Source organism: Heloderma suspectum, chromosome 3 (genome assembly GCF_057233095.1).
Source record: "Heloderma suspectum isolate Gila_16-S chromosome 3, 16-S_ref, whole genome shotgun sequence".
Classification (NCBI taxonomy): domain Eukaryota; kingdom Metazoa; phylum Chordata; class Lepidosauria; order Squamata; family Helodermatidae; genus Heloderma; species Heloderma suspectum.
In genome coordinates this window covers 109247635-109262007 of record NC_139460.1, presented here as the reverse complement: position 1 = coordinate 109262007, position 14373 = coordinate 109247635, and the positions used below count along the sequence as shown (strand labels likewise).

At 45.1% G+C, this 14373-nt stretch overlaps 2 protein-coding genes across 8 annotated transcripts in view; one reads left to right on the top strand and one right to left on the bottom strand.

Annotated features, from left to right (window-relative positions):
• The window catches only part of CTPS2 (CTP synthase 2), a 128572-nt gene extending 122530 nt beyond the window's left edge, over positions 1-6042 (bottom strand). Inside the window, exon 1 of one of the 4 annotated variants that reach the window (XM_084844101.1) lies at positions 5946-6042. In XM_084844101.1, the coding sequence (XP_084700227.1) occupies positions 5946-6040 (95 nt within the window). In that variant the 5' untranslated portion in view covers positions 6041-6042. Of the gene's footprint in view, positions 1-469; positions 722-743; positions 1416-3382; positions 3473-5945 lie in introns of those variants that run through there. The other 3 variants (XM_084844107.1, XM_084844102.1, XM_084844100.1) reach the window with 3 other exon arrangements.
• The window catches only part of TXLNG (taxilin gamma), a 20413-nt gene continuing 6987 nt past the window's right edge, over positions 948-14373 (top strand). Inside the window, exons 1-5 of one of the 4 annotated variants that reach the window (XM_084844110.1) lie at positions 948-1081; positions 6761-7046; positions 7572-7663; positions 8967-9137; positions 11889-12083. In XM_084844110.1, coding sequence (XP_084700236.1) covers positions 953-1081; positions 6761-7046; positions 7572-7663; positions 8967-9137; positions 11889-12083 — 873 coding nt within the window. In that variant the 5' untranslated portion in view covers positions 948-952. Of the gene's footprint in view, positions 1082-6218; positions 6269-6760; positions 7074-7571; positions 7664-8966; positions 9138-11888; positions 12084-14373 lie in introns of those variants that run through there. The other 3 variants (XM_084844108.1, XM_084844112.1, XM_084844111.1) reach the window with 3 other exon arrangements.

Genomic DNA, 14373 nt, shown 5'->3' with positions numbered 1-14373 from the left:
ACCATCATGAAAACAAAACGCAGGATTGAAGCCAGCCCACACCTGGTAAGAAGTGAAGGCAAAAGGAGAAGGGGGCGGCAGAGGATGAGATGGCTAGATAGCATCACCGATGAAATGAATATGAACCTGAGCACGCTCTGGGAGAGAGCGCACGACAGGAAGGCCTGGCGTGCTATGGTCCATGGGGTCACGAAGAGTCGGACACGACTGAACAACAAGGATGTGTTTATTACGGAAGGTATAATCAGTCAGAGTTGTCTTGAACATGGTATCTCCTGGCAGTCCCCTCTCTGTTGCTATATCGGCGCTTACTCTCTTCGCCTAGCTAATGAATGAATAAAACAGGGAAATGGAGTTGTCCCTTTGGGAGACCAGTGTTTCCTAGCAGCGTGCATTAAGCAGCTTAAAGGAAAAAGTAGAAGGGAAGCCGAGGATTACAAAACATCTCCCGAAACTAAAGTAGACTCACCCCAGCCTGGACTGATGCGCTTCCCTGAGACAGCGCCTTAAGAGCAGTAGGTATCCTGTAAGCAACATTACGCCGTCCCCACGCGCAAGAAGGCAGAAACACGGCCTACAAACTACATCTCCCGTGAGGCAGCGGATGGAAATCTGTCTAACATGCCATTCTAGAGGGGAAAGGGCATTTGTGACATCCGAGGGGGTCTTCTGCGCTCGCATCGAATTGTATGCTGGGAGTTGTAGTCCACAGCTGAAATAATGGCCGTGTTGTCGGCCCATACCTGGCGTCGCCCCCAATGTGTTGGGCTACATAGCTAGCCGGGGAATTCTGGGAGTTGTAGCCCAACACATCGGGAGGACCGCAGGTTGGGGAAGGCGGCCCCTTCTCTGTCACATGACCTAGGAAAGCGCGCCTGGCCATTGGTCGAGATGAGAACGAGGCGGGGGACTTCCGGCGTGGGCCGGCTTGTTTGGGTGCTGCCGTCACACCATGGCGGCGCGCAGAGCCGAAGCAGCGTGTGTCGGGGGCAGCCCTGCGGCGGAGACCGAAAGGCGCCCTGAACAGCCCCGGGGGCAGCCTGAGCTGGAGGACGCCGGAGCAGCGAGAGGCGGGTCCGTGGTAAGGCCCTCCGCTGCCGTTCCCCTTTGCCCCGAGTGAGATGCCTCGACTGCTCGCGGCTCCCGCTGCTGCCCGGGTTCGCGGGGGGCGGCGCCCCTTGCTGCCCTCCTGGTGCCGAGCCGAGTTGGGGATGGGCGGGAGGCAGCGAGCTACGTCTTGGAGGGAACTGACGAAACGGGCTCGGAGCCCGCTGCACAGCAGGAGCGCCGCGTGCGCCCGCTCTTCCTTCGCGTGCCGCTTCCCCCACCCCCACAGAGCAGGGACTGGGACACCTGGGCAGAGTAGGATCGGGGGCGTAGCGGCCGAAGCTCGGCTGGCACGGAGTGCTCTTCGGCAGACGGGGCCAGAGAAATATCATTCCGCCGTGTCTGTGGTTCTTGCATGCGTGCCTGCCTGCCTGCCTTTCTCCCTCCCCCGAATCCCGGCGCACTTGCCACGTCTCCGCCAAAGGGCTGGCAGGTGACCCAGGTGTAGCCCTGATGCTTCGGAAAGGCCAAACCACACATTTTTAAAAGGGTGCTTAATTCTGTGATTTTTTGAAGGAGAAGCAATCAAACAGTAAACAGGGACTAGCAATCTCCTCCTTTTCTCTGCCATGCAGCAGAGTCTGGAAAAGAGCCGGGAGGGAGGATCTCCCATGCCACCAAAGCCCCTGGTCATCAGCATGTAGCCCTCTTTGAGTTCTGCCACTTCTTCAGGAGAGAGGAGGAAAGCATGCAAGGAAGAGAAGGCAGCAGCTGCTTTTACCTATTCTTTCTTGTACACCTACTCTGGGCACGGTGGCAGGGAGGACTGAGCCCACAGTGCTGCCTAGAAGCAGAGTGAGAGCAGCCACTTCTGCCCACTCGCTTGTGTCCCCTACTCTGGGCCATGCAACAGATATTTGAAGGAGCAGTTGATCGTTGGAGCAGCCACTGTATGCTCTCTCACCTGTGCTCTCCGAGTGGCGTGGTGGTGGGGATTGGGCCTGCCAGCCCCATCCTCCACACCATCCACTGAGAAGGTGAGGAAGCTGACAATGGAGGCAGCTGCTCCTCCATGGAACAGCCACCTTTTTCTTGCTCCCTCTGGGTAGCCAAGCCCAGTTCTTCCTGCTGCAGTGCCCAGTGAGAGAGAGGGTGGGCAAGAGAGAGGTGAACAACTGGATGAAGCAGCAACTATCAGTTTCCCAGTCCTTCCTACCAAGAGAAGGAAAATCTGAATGATGATGAGGCAGGGGCTTCTCCTGTAAGGAGCACCCACCTCTGCCCACTCACCACCCCGCTCTCTCCATGTTGCAGGATACAGAGTTGGTCATGGAAGGAGCAACTGTCTCATCCTCTCACTTGCTACACTGAAATTCCCTCTGGGCAGTACAGAGCAGCCACTGCCTCTACATCATCATTCAGCCTTCATTTCTCTAGCCACCAAGAATTGGGCAAGTGATGGTTGCTGCTGTCTGGTTGCTCACTTGCCCTTTTCTTCTGCTACACCGTACCTACTTAGTGAATTCTCTACTTGCCTTCCTACTGGATAGGGGAGAGAATTGGACTAGGCACCAATCCCCACTGTTGCACCATTCAGAGAGTGGACAGGAGAGGATTAGTTGGTTGCTCTTTCAGTGACCAGCTCTCTCTGGTGCACTGCCCAGAGAAAGGAAGAAAGAAAGCAGGCAGAGGAATCTGCTGTCTCTAGGAAGCACTGTGGGCACAATCCTCCTTGCTGTGGTGTCCAGGGGGTGAGCAAGAGAGACTGGAGCAGCTATCTGCTTAGGGAGTTCCTCCCCCCCCCCACCCCCCAGTTCTTTTTTAGCCTCTGCTGAAGAGGCAGGGAAAAGGGAGATTGCTATTTACTATTGATTGCCTCTTCTTACCCAAGCAGCTGCTTTTCCTTCAAAATAAGTAACAATATTAAGCACCCTTTTTCAAATATGTGTTTAGCATCATGTGGAGTTGTATTACTATTCTTTGGTTGCTGCCTTGTAGTTGTGCTTACCTTCTTGGTTGGCCTTGCAGGAAAGGTAAATCGGGAGCATGCCACTGTGGCAGCTGCTGTGTGCAGGTGTTCAGGCCACCTTGCTCAGCAGTGGCCAGGAGAGCCTCTGCCAGCCTTTCCTGTGGGTAAGGCAGGCAGGGATTGTGCTGGTAGGTGCAGATGTACAGGACAGCTCCACAGAAGAGTGGCCAATGAAGCCTCCACCGAGCCTTTCCTGCAGGAAAAGCAGCTGGGGAATATATCTGCTTGGTTGCTGCTGGATGCAGCCACTCAGCACCTCTGTGCAGTGGAGGCTGAGGAAGCCCTCCCTCTAACCTTCCTCCTAACCTTGGAACTGGGGAGCATGTAGGGATCACTGCTCAGCTGCTGAGATGATCCCAATCCACCTTTGCCACTTCAAAGTTCAGAGGAAATCTGGTTATCATGCTCATCAGAGGACATCGGGAAACTCGCTGCAATGAGCAAACCTGTTGAGGTACATACTTGTATATTTGTTATAAATTATTGATAGTAAATTCAGCTTAGGCAAGCTGGTAAATATTGCTAAAACATAATGAATGCAAAGCACACTAGGTTAGCTTTTGCAAAGTATTAGAAATGTGAAGTGTGTAAGGTATGGGAGCAGGAGAGACACCATCTTTTTTTCCTTCTAGGTATTTTCTTTAATTATAATATTTGTACCCCACCTACTACTACTAGCCGGTGGTTCAAGGCAGTTTACAATAAAGGTACCAATCAAAGAAGTGCTGTTTATTAATACAAAGATGGATTCAACAGTGAGCTTATACAGCAGCAGCAGTTTCAGGTAACACCAAAAGATCAATTAAAAGAAAAGTTTTAACTGGTGTCTTAAACTCATAAGAGAAGCTGGTAAACAGGCAGGGAAGATGAACAGAGTTCAAAAGAGGGGCTATCACAGAAGTGCTCTTCTGTCTCTGTTAGCCATCCAAAGGAAGGTGGGGGTACCAACAGCCAGGCTTCCAGTAATGATCTCAAAAGCCAGGTAGGTTCCTATGGGAGCAGGCTGCCCTAGTACCAGACATTTCAAGTTTTAAAGGTCGAAATCAGTAATTTTGTTTGCACTCAGAAGCAAACAGAAGGCATTAAAGTTCTTTAAGAACTGACAAGATGTTCCTTCCTGTAAAACTAGTCAACAGCAGGTTTCACAGGACTATTTCTAGTTTCCAAGCAATCTTCATTGGAAGCCCTGCGTAAGGCACATTTCAGTCATCTAACTTCGATGTTACTAAAGCATGAACTGGCCAGATCATGCTTCTTCAGGAAGAGTTGCTGTTGAAGAACAAATGTATGTAAATATCACTATGCATTTTCAAAGTACACCATTGTCATTGCTTTGGGGGAGGAGTAATAATTAAGACTTTATTTATAATTAAGATTTTAAAAGCAGATTTTATTAATGGTAGGCCTGTGTGACTGCAGAATTGTTTTTTCTTTCCTTTGCAAGAAAAGTGATCCGTAGCTTTGGGTTTATAGGTCAAGAATCCAGTGCAATTTCAAAATGTACTTTGATGCTGCTACAGTCTTAAAGTTCAATCCTACGCGTGATAAACTTGTTTAACAAGCTTGAATATCTTTCTGCAGGCCCCTAGCTCATACTGACACCACAATACGTTAATTAGTTCCCTATCCTTTTAAGGTATATCAGTAGGATCTAGAAGTTTTTAAAATATACCAACATTTTAAATACTGTTTTCATCCTGTTTTTTGCCAATGGACATCTCCACCAAATATAGAATTTCAGTTCTTAACTTTTCCAAAAAAGATGGATTAATCTGTTAATCTTGTTTGAAATTAGAATGCCATATCCAAGTTAACCATCATGTTCATATAGAGAGAGAAATTATGGCCAATATTCCACAAGTTTTCCCAGATTCCAGTATATTGTTTCCCATATCCTGAGCCTATTTAAGCATGTGTTTCTTTACTTGTTCCATTCCATTCAAGAACTAATTTATAGACTTCGGGGGGGGGGGGGGGGAAGCGTCTCTAATTTGGTTATTGGCCGTTAGGTGATTTGTTATGATTTAATTTGAAAATATTTGAAGTATGGCTTGAATAGTTATTTTTTCTGTCCTCGACAAAGGTATTCTATTATACAAAACATCTAACAGAAACAGTCTCACTTACTGAAACTCCTCTACAAATGCCTTTAAGTTGGAATAGGCTCAAGCAATTCTTATAACTATCCCAGTCTTTTACCAAATTTGCAAGTAACTTTTAAATGTGTTCTTAAATTTCGCTGTGGTACAGAGATCTGCCGTAGAAATTCATGTTAAATATACTGCTTTTACACCATTGCTCACTCTTAATAGTCGATTAGCGGAGAACATGTTTAGTATTTTTTAGCATGTTAGCAGTTTCAGAGAAGTGCATTAGTAATTCAGTGTGATGGAAGCAGACACAAGAAATTCATTTGACATGCGCATCTGCATAGTCAAGTTCATACTGAAGTTACCTCATTTAAGTAGCCAGCAAACATTAATTAGGGTTAGGCGTAGCAAAAAGGGCGCAATCCTATGCATGTTTAGACAGAAAAAAGCCCTACAACTTCCAGCATGCCCCAGCCAACCATAGCTGGCTGGGGCATGCTGGGCTTGTAGGACGTTTTTCCAGTCTAAACAGGCATAGGAGTGCGCCTTAAGTCTTGGAACACGTTCAAGACTTAAATTTTAATACGGCGCGAGTTTTCTGAGCCTGGATATTCAGTGGTGTATAAAGCAACAGCTCCGTGGCTGTTTAATCCACGAAGCAGAGAAAGGTAGTGACCAGGCAGCCGAAAGCAAAAACAAGAGGTATCTTGATTGCGGCGTATGGCTATGCGCAGCAAACGTTTGTTAATGCACTTTCGGCCTCGGCGTCAATTATTTACCGGAGTAACGTGCCGTCGTCCAAACTTGGCCTCTCCACCCTCCCCGCTCTCTTCTCCTTGAGACGCCAGTAGGAAGCTCGTTCCGCCCGTCCCATTCAGCGGATGTGACGACAGAGGCGCACCGTGCTCTCCCGCGTGCGTGCCTCCAGGAGCATTCTTGGCGCGCGCGACCGGGCGTACCCTCGGCAACAGCCGGGTATTCGGCCAGGAGGGATGGGAAGTCCCTCCCCCCGGCGCCGTTCTAGCCCGCCCCGCTATGGAGCTTCCGGCTTCGCAGACCCGCGGGTGCTTGGTGAAGAAGAAGGTGGCGGTTGCTGGAGCAGGTAACCGTAGCTGCTCCTGCCGTGTTCTGCCTGCCCCCCCCCCCGCTGTGTAACAGCCCGGTATTTGGGGAAAAGGGGCCGGAAGTTCCCATGCCCCGGCGCCGTTTCTGTCCAGTCCGCTCCATTGAGGAGCTTCGGGCTTCCCAGATTCTCGGGTTGTTGGTCATAGCAGCAGCAACGGACGGAATTCCCGCCGCGTTTTCCCCTTCCCACATCTTCCTAACATTTAAGAAGTGAACTCTGTGGGACTTACTTCCGAGGAAGCGCGTGGGGTTGCATTGCGGAATTGCACAGGCGACAGGGTTGCCGCTGGCATTTGCTCGTGTTGCACCCCTGGCGACGTGGTCTGTTACGTGCAAAGTGTGGGGGGCTTGCTGCTGTCACTTGTTCGGTTTTTTCCCCGAAGGACTCTTAAATATTCTTGTGAATAAAATTAAGAGGGGGTGTTTGGGGGGGGTGCCTTAAGTAATTTGAGCTTTTCTGTCCCCTCAGTGTATGTTGCTTACTATGGAAGAATCGCAAATCTGTGAATTTGAAAACAGCAGCCGGGAACGGCTGAGGAACAGCAAGTGCAGTGCGCTGAATACAATGCTGCAACATTCAGAAACAAACTGTGATGGCACAGAAAACGCAGGTGCATTGGAGGAGGTGGAAGATTACATCGCCAGGAACAGAAAACTGTTGGGAAGTGCATACTGTGCTCAAGACCTGCGAGAGGAAACCCCAGGAAGAGAGGAAAGCCGTACTGACCCACCTGATGGCCAGCAGGACCCAGAAAGTGAGAAAAACAAAGAGAAAACCTTAGGTATATGATTGTAGCGAAGTGGGATAAACAGCTGCGTCTTGATTTTGATGTTTAGGTTTCTAATATTTAAAATATTTGCTTATGCTTCTTGACGGTATAAACCTGTTCTATTTTTTACTTTTTATTTATCTTATTACTCAAAAAGCAATTTATCAAATCTTAGTTTGGAAAGGGGTTTAATGTTTAGCTAACTAATTGAATGGTCTTTTGCTCACTGTCTTTGCTTTATAGTTCTATGTATAGCTACTTTGCAGATAAATATGGAAGGGGTAATGGAAGCTAGTATTTCTACTGTATCAAAAAATTTATACTATGTTTTTCTGTAGTTCTCTTACAAGTTATTTTACAGGCCTTGTTTTATATCAAAATTCGTTTTGCTTTTCTGTTGATACTTGTCCAATATTTCCATTTTAAAAGCACAGTTATAAACATTCCAATTGTTTTACTGTGTAATGATCCTCTAAATGCTTCTAAAATACTTTTCTTATTCGTCCATAGGAAAAGAAGTTCTGTTACTGATGCAGGCTTTAAATACTCTTGCTACTCCAGAAGAAAAGTTGGCAGCACTATGCAAGAAATATGCTGATCTGGTAATATGTACCACATTTAAAGTCACATGTATTCTTAGTAGTTGCAAATTAGGACTCTCAAAGAGTTTACATAAATATCTTTGTAGAATTAGTAGAAACAAAGTGAAGCATTTACTCTGAAAAATCTCTTACAAACTAAGTTGGTAAATGCATATAACTGGATCGTCCAAAACATGTTTGTCTTTCAGGCATGAATCTTTTTTGGCACTGTCTACTGCAAAAGTGGGGAAATTCTGTTTTTTTTACTTACTGAAATTAAAGCCTATGATTGTGTGTTAAGACAGTATTTTGGTCCTGGCAAAGGTCATTCAAAAACTCTCTAACTGGAATATGTATTAAAAAATTATGTGTATGTGTATGTTGGCTACAATGGTGTACTTATAGTGATACAGTGCTATGATTTGTATGTGTGATAACATACAAATGTGTGATGTTCTCTTGTTCCTTTGTATGAAGGGAATTCATTTTGTGCACAGTGGAGAATCCCCATGTATGTATCTGTTCATAGAACAGGCAATCCTGCTGTGACCACATGTATGATCATGTCTATAGTTACTTCATTCATAAAATGTTTAGAACATGGGAGTTCTATAGTTAGAGATAAGTTAAAGGAGATAAGGAGATGTCTCTGTGCGTGCATTTACTGTTTAACACTGCCAGCCATTCACTATGGCTAAAGATTTGCTAAGAACCTCTTAATTTATAGTGGGGTAGTAGGAAGGAGGCAAGGTTTGCAGAATGTTAAGATTCTTTACAGAGAAACTAGCACCATGAATTTTGTCTAGAAACTAATTCAGACCTTCAACTGGTTTAACGTGCTGTTAGTGAGTTGGCCTCACTGTTGTATGCTGCCATGTTCTGCATTAGTTTATTTTCTACAAAGTCTTCAAGGTAGCCTCAAGTAGTAGGTAAAGTAACCAAGCATTATGGTTATAAGGGCATGCGTTATAGTAGCTTAGTTGTAGGATAACGACACAGTCACTGCCTCAGCCCAAACTTCAGGTTAAAGAATACAGGTAGCTGGATCTCCCTGCCCTGGCTAACATAACTTGATCCTCGTTAGTCTTACTTGGATCCGGGTATGCTGAAGTATTATAGAAGGTAACATGGATAATATATTGCACTTCTGAGGCTGCCATCACAGCTGTTGTTGTCTGGCCTGTTCTGTATCTCATAATTGTCAGTTTGTCATTTAAAATAAATGCAGTCAGTGTTTGTGGCTGTAGCAACAGAAAAGCTTTTCACTTTTAAGGTACTTTAGTGAAGAACACTTTTTTTCTACCCTTGTTTTTCTCTTGTTCAGCTGGAGGAGAGCCGCAATGTTCAAAGGCAGATGAAGATGCTGCAGAAGAAACAGGCTCAGGTTGTAAAAGAGAAGGTCCACCTGCAGAGTGAGCATAGCAAGGCCATTCTAGCACGCAGCAAACTGGAATCTCTCTGTCGTGAGCTTCAACGCCATAATAAGACCTTAAAGGTCAGTTTGAGACGATATTGCATTAGACAGGCTTTGAGAGCAATATAGTTTTGTAATAATAGGCTGGTTGCATGGAATATTTTATAAACTTAGAAGGCAGTTGGGAATTGATGGACGTACAGGCTCTTGGGCACCCAATCTTATTTTATTCCTTGATTAATATTTGATAGCAAAGAAGATTCTTGATCAGCAAGCAGCTGACCACTGGTTATTTTGTACCCTTTGGAATTTGTCTGAACCAGTGCATTAGTATATTTTATATTAGGGCCTAGAGTTAAGATGCTGGAAAGAAAGGTGGGATCCTCTCAATTAATAGAACTTTTAGTGGCCAAATATAAACCCACATTAAGTGCACTATATTCTTACAGATTTTGCAAGGATCCATGAATGTATTAATATCAATATTTGAGACTACTCAAATGGTATGGGGTAGGTAGTGGAGAGGAAAAAGTGGTATCGTCGTTGTGAAGGTATCTTAAAAACGTGGGTCAGGATTGCTCTTGGAAATGGAAGAAGATACATGATTCTGTGATCAAGAATTCCTGTCCTTCTGGCCAGGAAACATTTTAGGGAATTTAGAGAAGGTGTTGAGAAGCTGGAGGAAAAAACTATGCATCCCAAATTACAGAGCTGCTTTTTTGCTCTGATTTCCAGTAGTTGCCAACAGTTTTGTCATGTTGTAGGAAATATGATGCTATAATCCTGCTTTTCTAATAGCAGATAGTCTGGCGCTCTCAATTATTTTGTGGTCCCCCACTCGAGACTTGTTTGGAACAACAATTATAGATATAAACCCCAACTTCAATCTGCCTATGTAAATCTGTGAATCAGTGTTTCAGTGCATGTCTCAGAAACAGATGTCAGCACATAGTTATCTCCTGCTATTTTGTCCTTTAGAGCTATTGTAAGAAAAGCAGTTGGTGAATAAGGTTTCTCTCCCTGTCTAGCATCTAGGGGTGCACGAAAGCCACTTACCTGGTCTCGCAGCTTGCTTCGCGGTGGGGGGGAGGCGCTTCGCTGCTCCCCCCAAAGTTCAGGCCGGGGGGGGGGAGGCTTCCCGCCTCGCCCGGCCGAAATTCAGGCCGGGAAGGAGGCGCCTCGCCCGGCCGCGAAATAAAAAGTTTTTTTTTAAAAAACGCCCCCGTGATAGGCTACGTGACGATTAACATAGCCTAGCACGGCTAGATCTGCAAAGTCAGCCATGATAGGCTACGTTAATCGTCACATAGCCTATCATGGGGGCGTTTTGTTTTTGTTTTTTACTTTTATTGGAATGGCGGCGGCGGCGGCCGGTCGAAAGACCGGCTGCCGCCTCTGCCCCTGTCGAAGACCTGCCGAACCGCCGCCGGGACCCGCCGCCGGGAGGGACATTCGGGAAAGGTAAGTCCCATCCCGGGTGGGGGGGGGCGGAGAATTTCTCCCCGAAACTTCGGGGGGCCGAATACGTTGGCACTCGGCCCCCTGAAGTTTCGGGGAGAAATTCTCCCCCATCCCTACTAGCATCATTCTTTGGAATTCAGTTGTCAGTGCCAGAGGAGCTTGCACCTCATTTAAGACGGTCTGGTGATGCCTACTGTTGCATTACAAGACTAGTCTATATGGCACAAGATTCCATATAGCACATCACTGTGCTTGCTTTGGTCAAGCCATAGAGGCGCAGGAGCCCACATTGTGCTAGCCACATCCCCTGTGCAGTTAGCAGCCCCATTAGTCCAAGCTACAGCTTGTCTCTCCCATTACAGACTTTGCTTAGAGCTTATAGTATTGTGAGGACTTTCTGGAATTGCTATGAAGCTGATGCCCATCTGTCTTTGAAAGAAACTGCTTGTGTAAAAACGGCAGTTCGGATCAGCATGGAAATGTGCTGTTCCTCACCTGTGTGGCTAAGTGGAAAATAAGGAGACAGTACAACTAAAATGCACATTTCAGGGGTTGCATAGATGTGACAGTTTGATTTTATGTTGCCTAATCATACTTAAGTAGAAGCTGAAATTGTGAGATTAATTAGATTTATCACTCACCAAGTTTGACCAGGTTGGTTCTAGAGACAATTCTTTGGTATACTTGTCTGGCTTGGATTTTAATGTAGGAAGAAGACTGTTGCTTATTTGGAGGCTGGGACAAGAATAGTGTGCTGGACCTTGTGTTGGTAGTTGATGTACATCTTGTAACTGCAGATTATCTCGTAACAGATTAACTGTATAAAATGTCCACCAGACTCATTGTTAGGAGTAGTTTTTCTTACTTCATGAACCTTTCTTCTGCTGCCAATCTTACTCAATTAAATAGCTTCACATTAGTTACAGACAGAATAAACAGGATGTTCCCTGATTGTATAGCGAGAACCAACACTGCCTTCTGCGAGACATGAGCACCCCTTGGTCCCCCGAAGACGGACTTGCTGGTGTTCATCAGAAACCAGCCTAATTTGCGAAGGAGCTTATTTATAAGAAGCTTTCTTTTCCCAAGTTCAAGCTGATAACCACCACTTCTGTAGTTAAGAAGCTGCAACCTGATAATCATGGCCCAAGAGCAAGCTGCTGAGAAGCTGCTGTGCACTGGTTTAGAGAGCAGACCAATCTATGTACATTTGTACGGCAGGTGAATCTTGCAAGGATTTGGAAGCCAACGTGCTTCCAAGACTCTGAACCATTAAAGAGGACATTGGCATGCATTTTCTTATTGATGGCCAAAAGTTGATTTGATAAACACATTAGTGAAAGCATGTTGTTTAATCTTTTTGGATAAAAGGAAGAGAACATGCAACAAGCCCGTGAAGAGGAGGAGAGACGTAAAGAAGCAACTGCACACTTCCAGATCACACTAAATGAAATTCAGGCTCAGCTGGAACAGCATGGCATACACAATGCAAAGCTCCGCCAAGAAAATATTGAATTGGGGGAGAAGCTGAAGAAACTCGTAGAGCAATATGCACTGCGAGAAGAAGTAAGTAAACCGTTTTAGCAGTCCGTCAGTATATTTATCTAGACACATTTTTACAATACTTTTAACTCTGCTTCCATAAAATTCTTTCTCTTTTTTCATATTATTTTATGGAGTTCATCTTTGTAAGATGTCAGTATTCTGTGGACTGTAACGATACTTTGTTTTAGAATATTGTGATAACTTGAAATTAATGATGAATTACCTTGCTTGAACAGATTTACTCTTAAATTTTGAATGTAATGCAGTAGATCCCTCCTGCAGGAAATATGCTTTCAAAAGTAATTAGGGATCAAAATTCATGCCTTGGGAGGCATATATAACTGCTCAAAGAGAAAAATTCTGCTTACCTCAGCTTGGGGACAATTCTGCCCTTCATCTAAGGAGCTCAGGGTGGTGCACATGCCCCGCTTCTCACAGCAATGGTGTGAGGTAGGTTCCTCTGAGAGAGGCTATAGAATGAAGGGTTACCCAACTAGCTTCATATTTGAGCAGAAAGTTGCACCTAAGTCTACCTAGTAATGAGCCAACCGTTCTGTCTATCAACTTAGCACATATTGCCTTGTTGCATGTGATGCTTTGAATTAGTGATGTGCCCTGTTCTTTTTCTGTTGCCCTCTGTGATTTTTATTAATCTAGGATTTTATCCAGTTCTTATGTTGCAATCCTTTGTTTTGACAACGCCTTAGTCTTTGTATCTCACCTAATACTAGCTGGAATCATAGGATTGTATTAAATAGTGCCATTTCACCAGCAGAAGGGAAACTGCTAGCAGCTCCCCACCACCTCCTGGAGCAGATTTGGGGGCCTGCCGGGAGCGGGGAGGAGAGGATGCAAAAGTCCTGTTGCGTAAGCAGACTTCTTGTGCGATGTTGGTTCCAATCCCATAGGATACAGCTTTTTAAATGTATTCTAGTGCTCGATGCTATATGGGGTAGATACCAATGCACTATAAAATTACTAATCTCCTTACCTAGGACTCCTCTTCCTTACCATCTCATCTTTCAGTGCTCTTCTCTCATTCATGCTCGTTTCAGCTGTCAACTTCATGCTAATCCACACGTATTACTAGTACTGACCCCTCACTGCCCAATCCTGTGTCTGTCTCAACTTGAATATGATATGGATCTTCATTTTACACTTAAAGAAAAACTGCTTTCCTTTAGGATCCCTAAGGTTTCCTTGTTGAGATTTTGCAGTGTGTAAACTTGTTTAAATTGCACCAATGAACTGATACAAATAATAAAATAGAACCTTTTAATGTATTGATAGCTCTTTCTTTACCATTGCCAGGATCCGTTGTCTCCGTTTTGCAGCGGCTATTTGTTATTATAACTGTACCATCAGTCTGTCCATGGTTTTCTTTACTAACCTATGATTTTATTCAGTTAATGCTGCTAAAAATATTGCATAAAACCTACGTCTGGTTACTTATAGTGTCATCTGCACTACTGCATCCTCCTCATTGACTTTCCATTCTTTTGTCATATTCCTTCTCAATAAAATCAAAAAGCCTCTGCTAAAAAAAAATCTTTTCCTGGTCAAATCTTTGCTGTCCTTTGACACTTCCTCTATCACCTTCAAGTTCTTGTTGCTTACTTTAAGCACTCTTAAATCGCTCTGCTTCTTGTAGTATCTTCACTTATTCCCATTTTATTTTTCCTGCTGTTCGGTTCCTCTCGCCTGGAACAGCATCCCCTTTTCTCTACATCAAGCTAACTTCCTGTGTATTAAAATCCCTCAAGCCTACTTCTGCTAAGCTATTTCTCACCGACCACAGAGGCCTGTATTCTATGTTAGATTTAGAATTTCTGTGTGCAGCAATCATATGGCATCTATGCAGCAGTTATTGCTTAACAATGTAATCCTATGCATGTTTATTCAGAAGTAAATCCTACTCTGTTCAATAGGGCTTATTCCCTAGTAAGTGTGTTTAAGGTTAAAACCTAAATGTACGTTAGTAACAAGTGGTCGTGGTCACTTCATTTGAAGGGAGTTTTGGCAGTTTTGAGATTGCTAGGACATATTTTCCAAGTTAAGCCTGGCTCTTAGTAAGTGTTGGTGGGCACTTCGTTAATCCAGCAGAAGAAGAAAAAAGGAAAGGTTCCTCCTGTGCAAGCACCGAGTCATTGCTGACCCCTAGAGGGACGCCGCTTTCGCTGGTGTTTTCATGGCAGACTGTAGCGGGGTGGTTTGCCATTGCCTTCCCCAGTCATGACTACCTTTCCCCCAGCAAGCTGGGTACTCATTTTACCGACCTCGGAAGGATGGAAGGCTGAGTCGACCTGAGCCA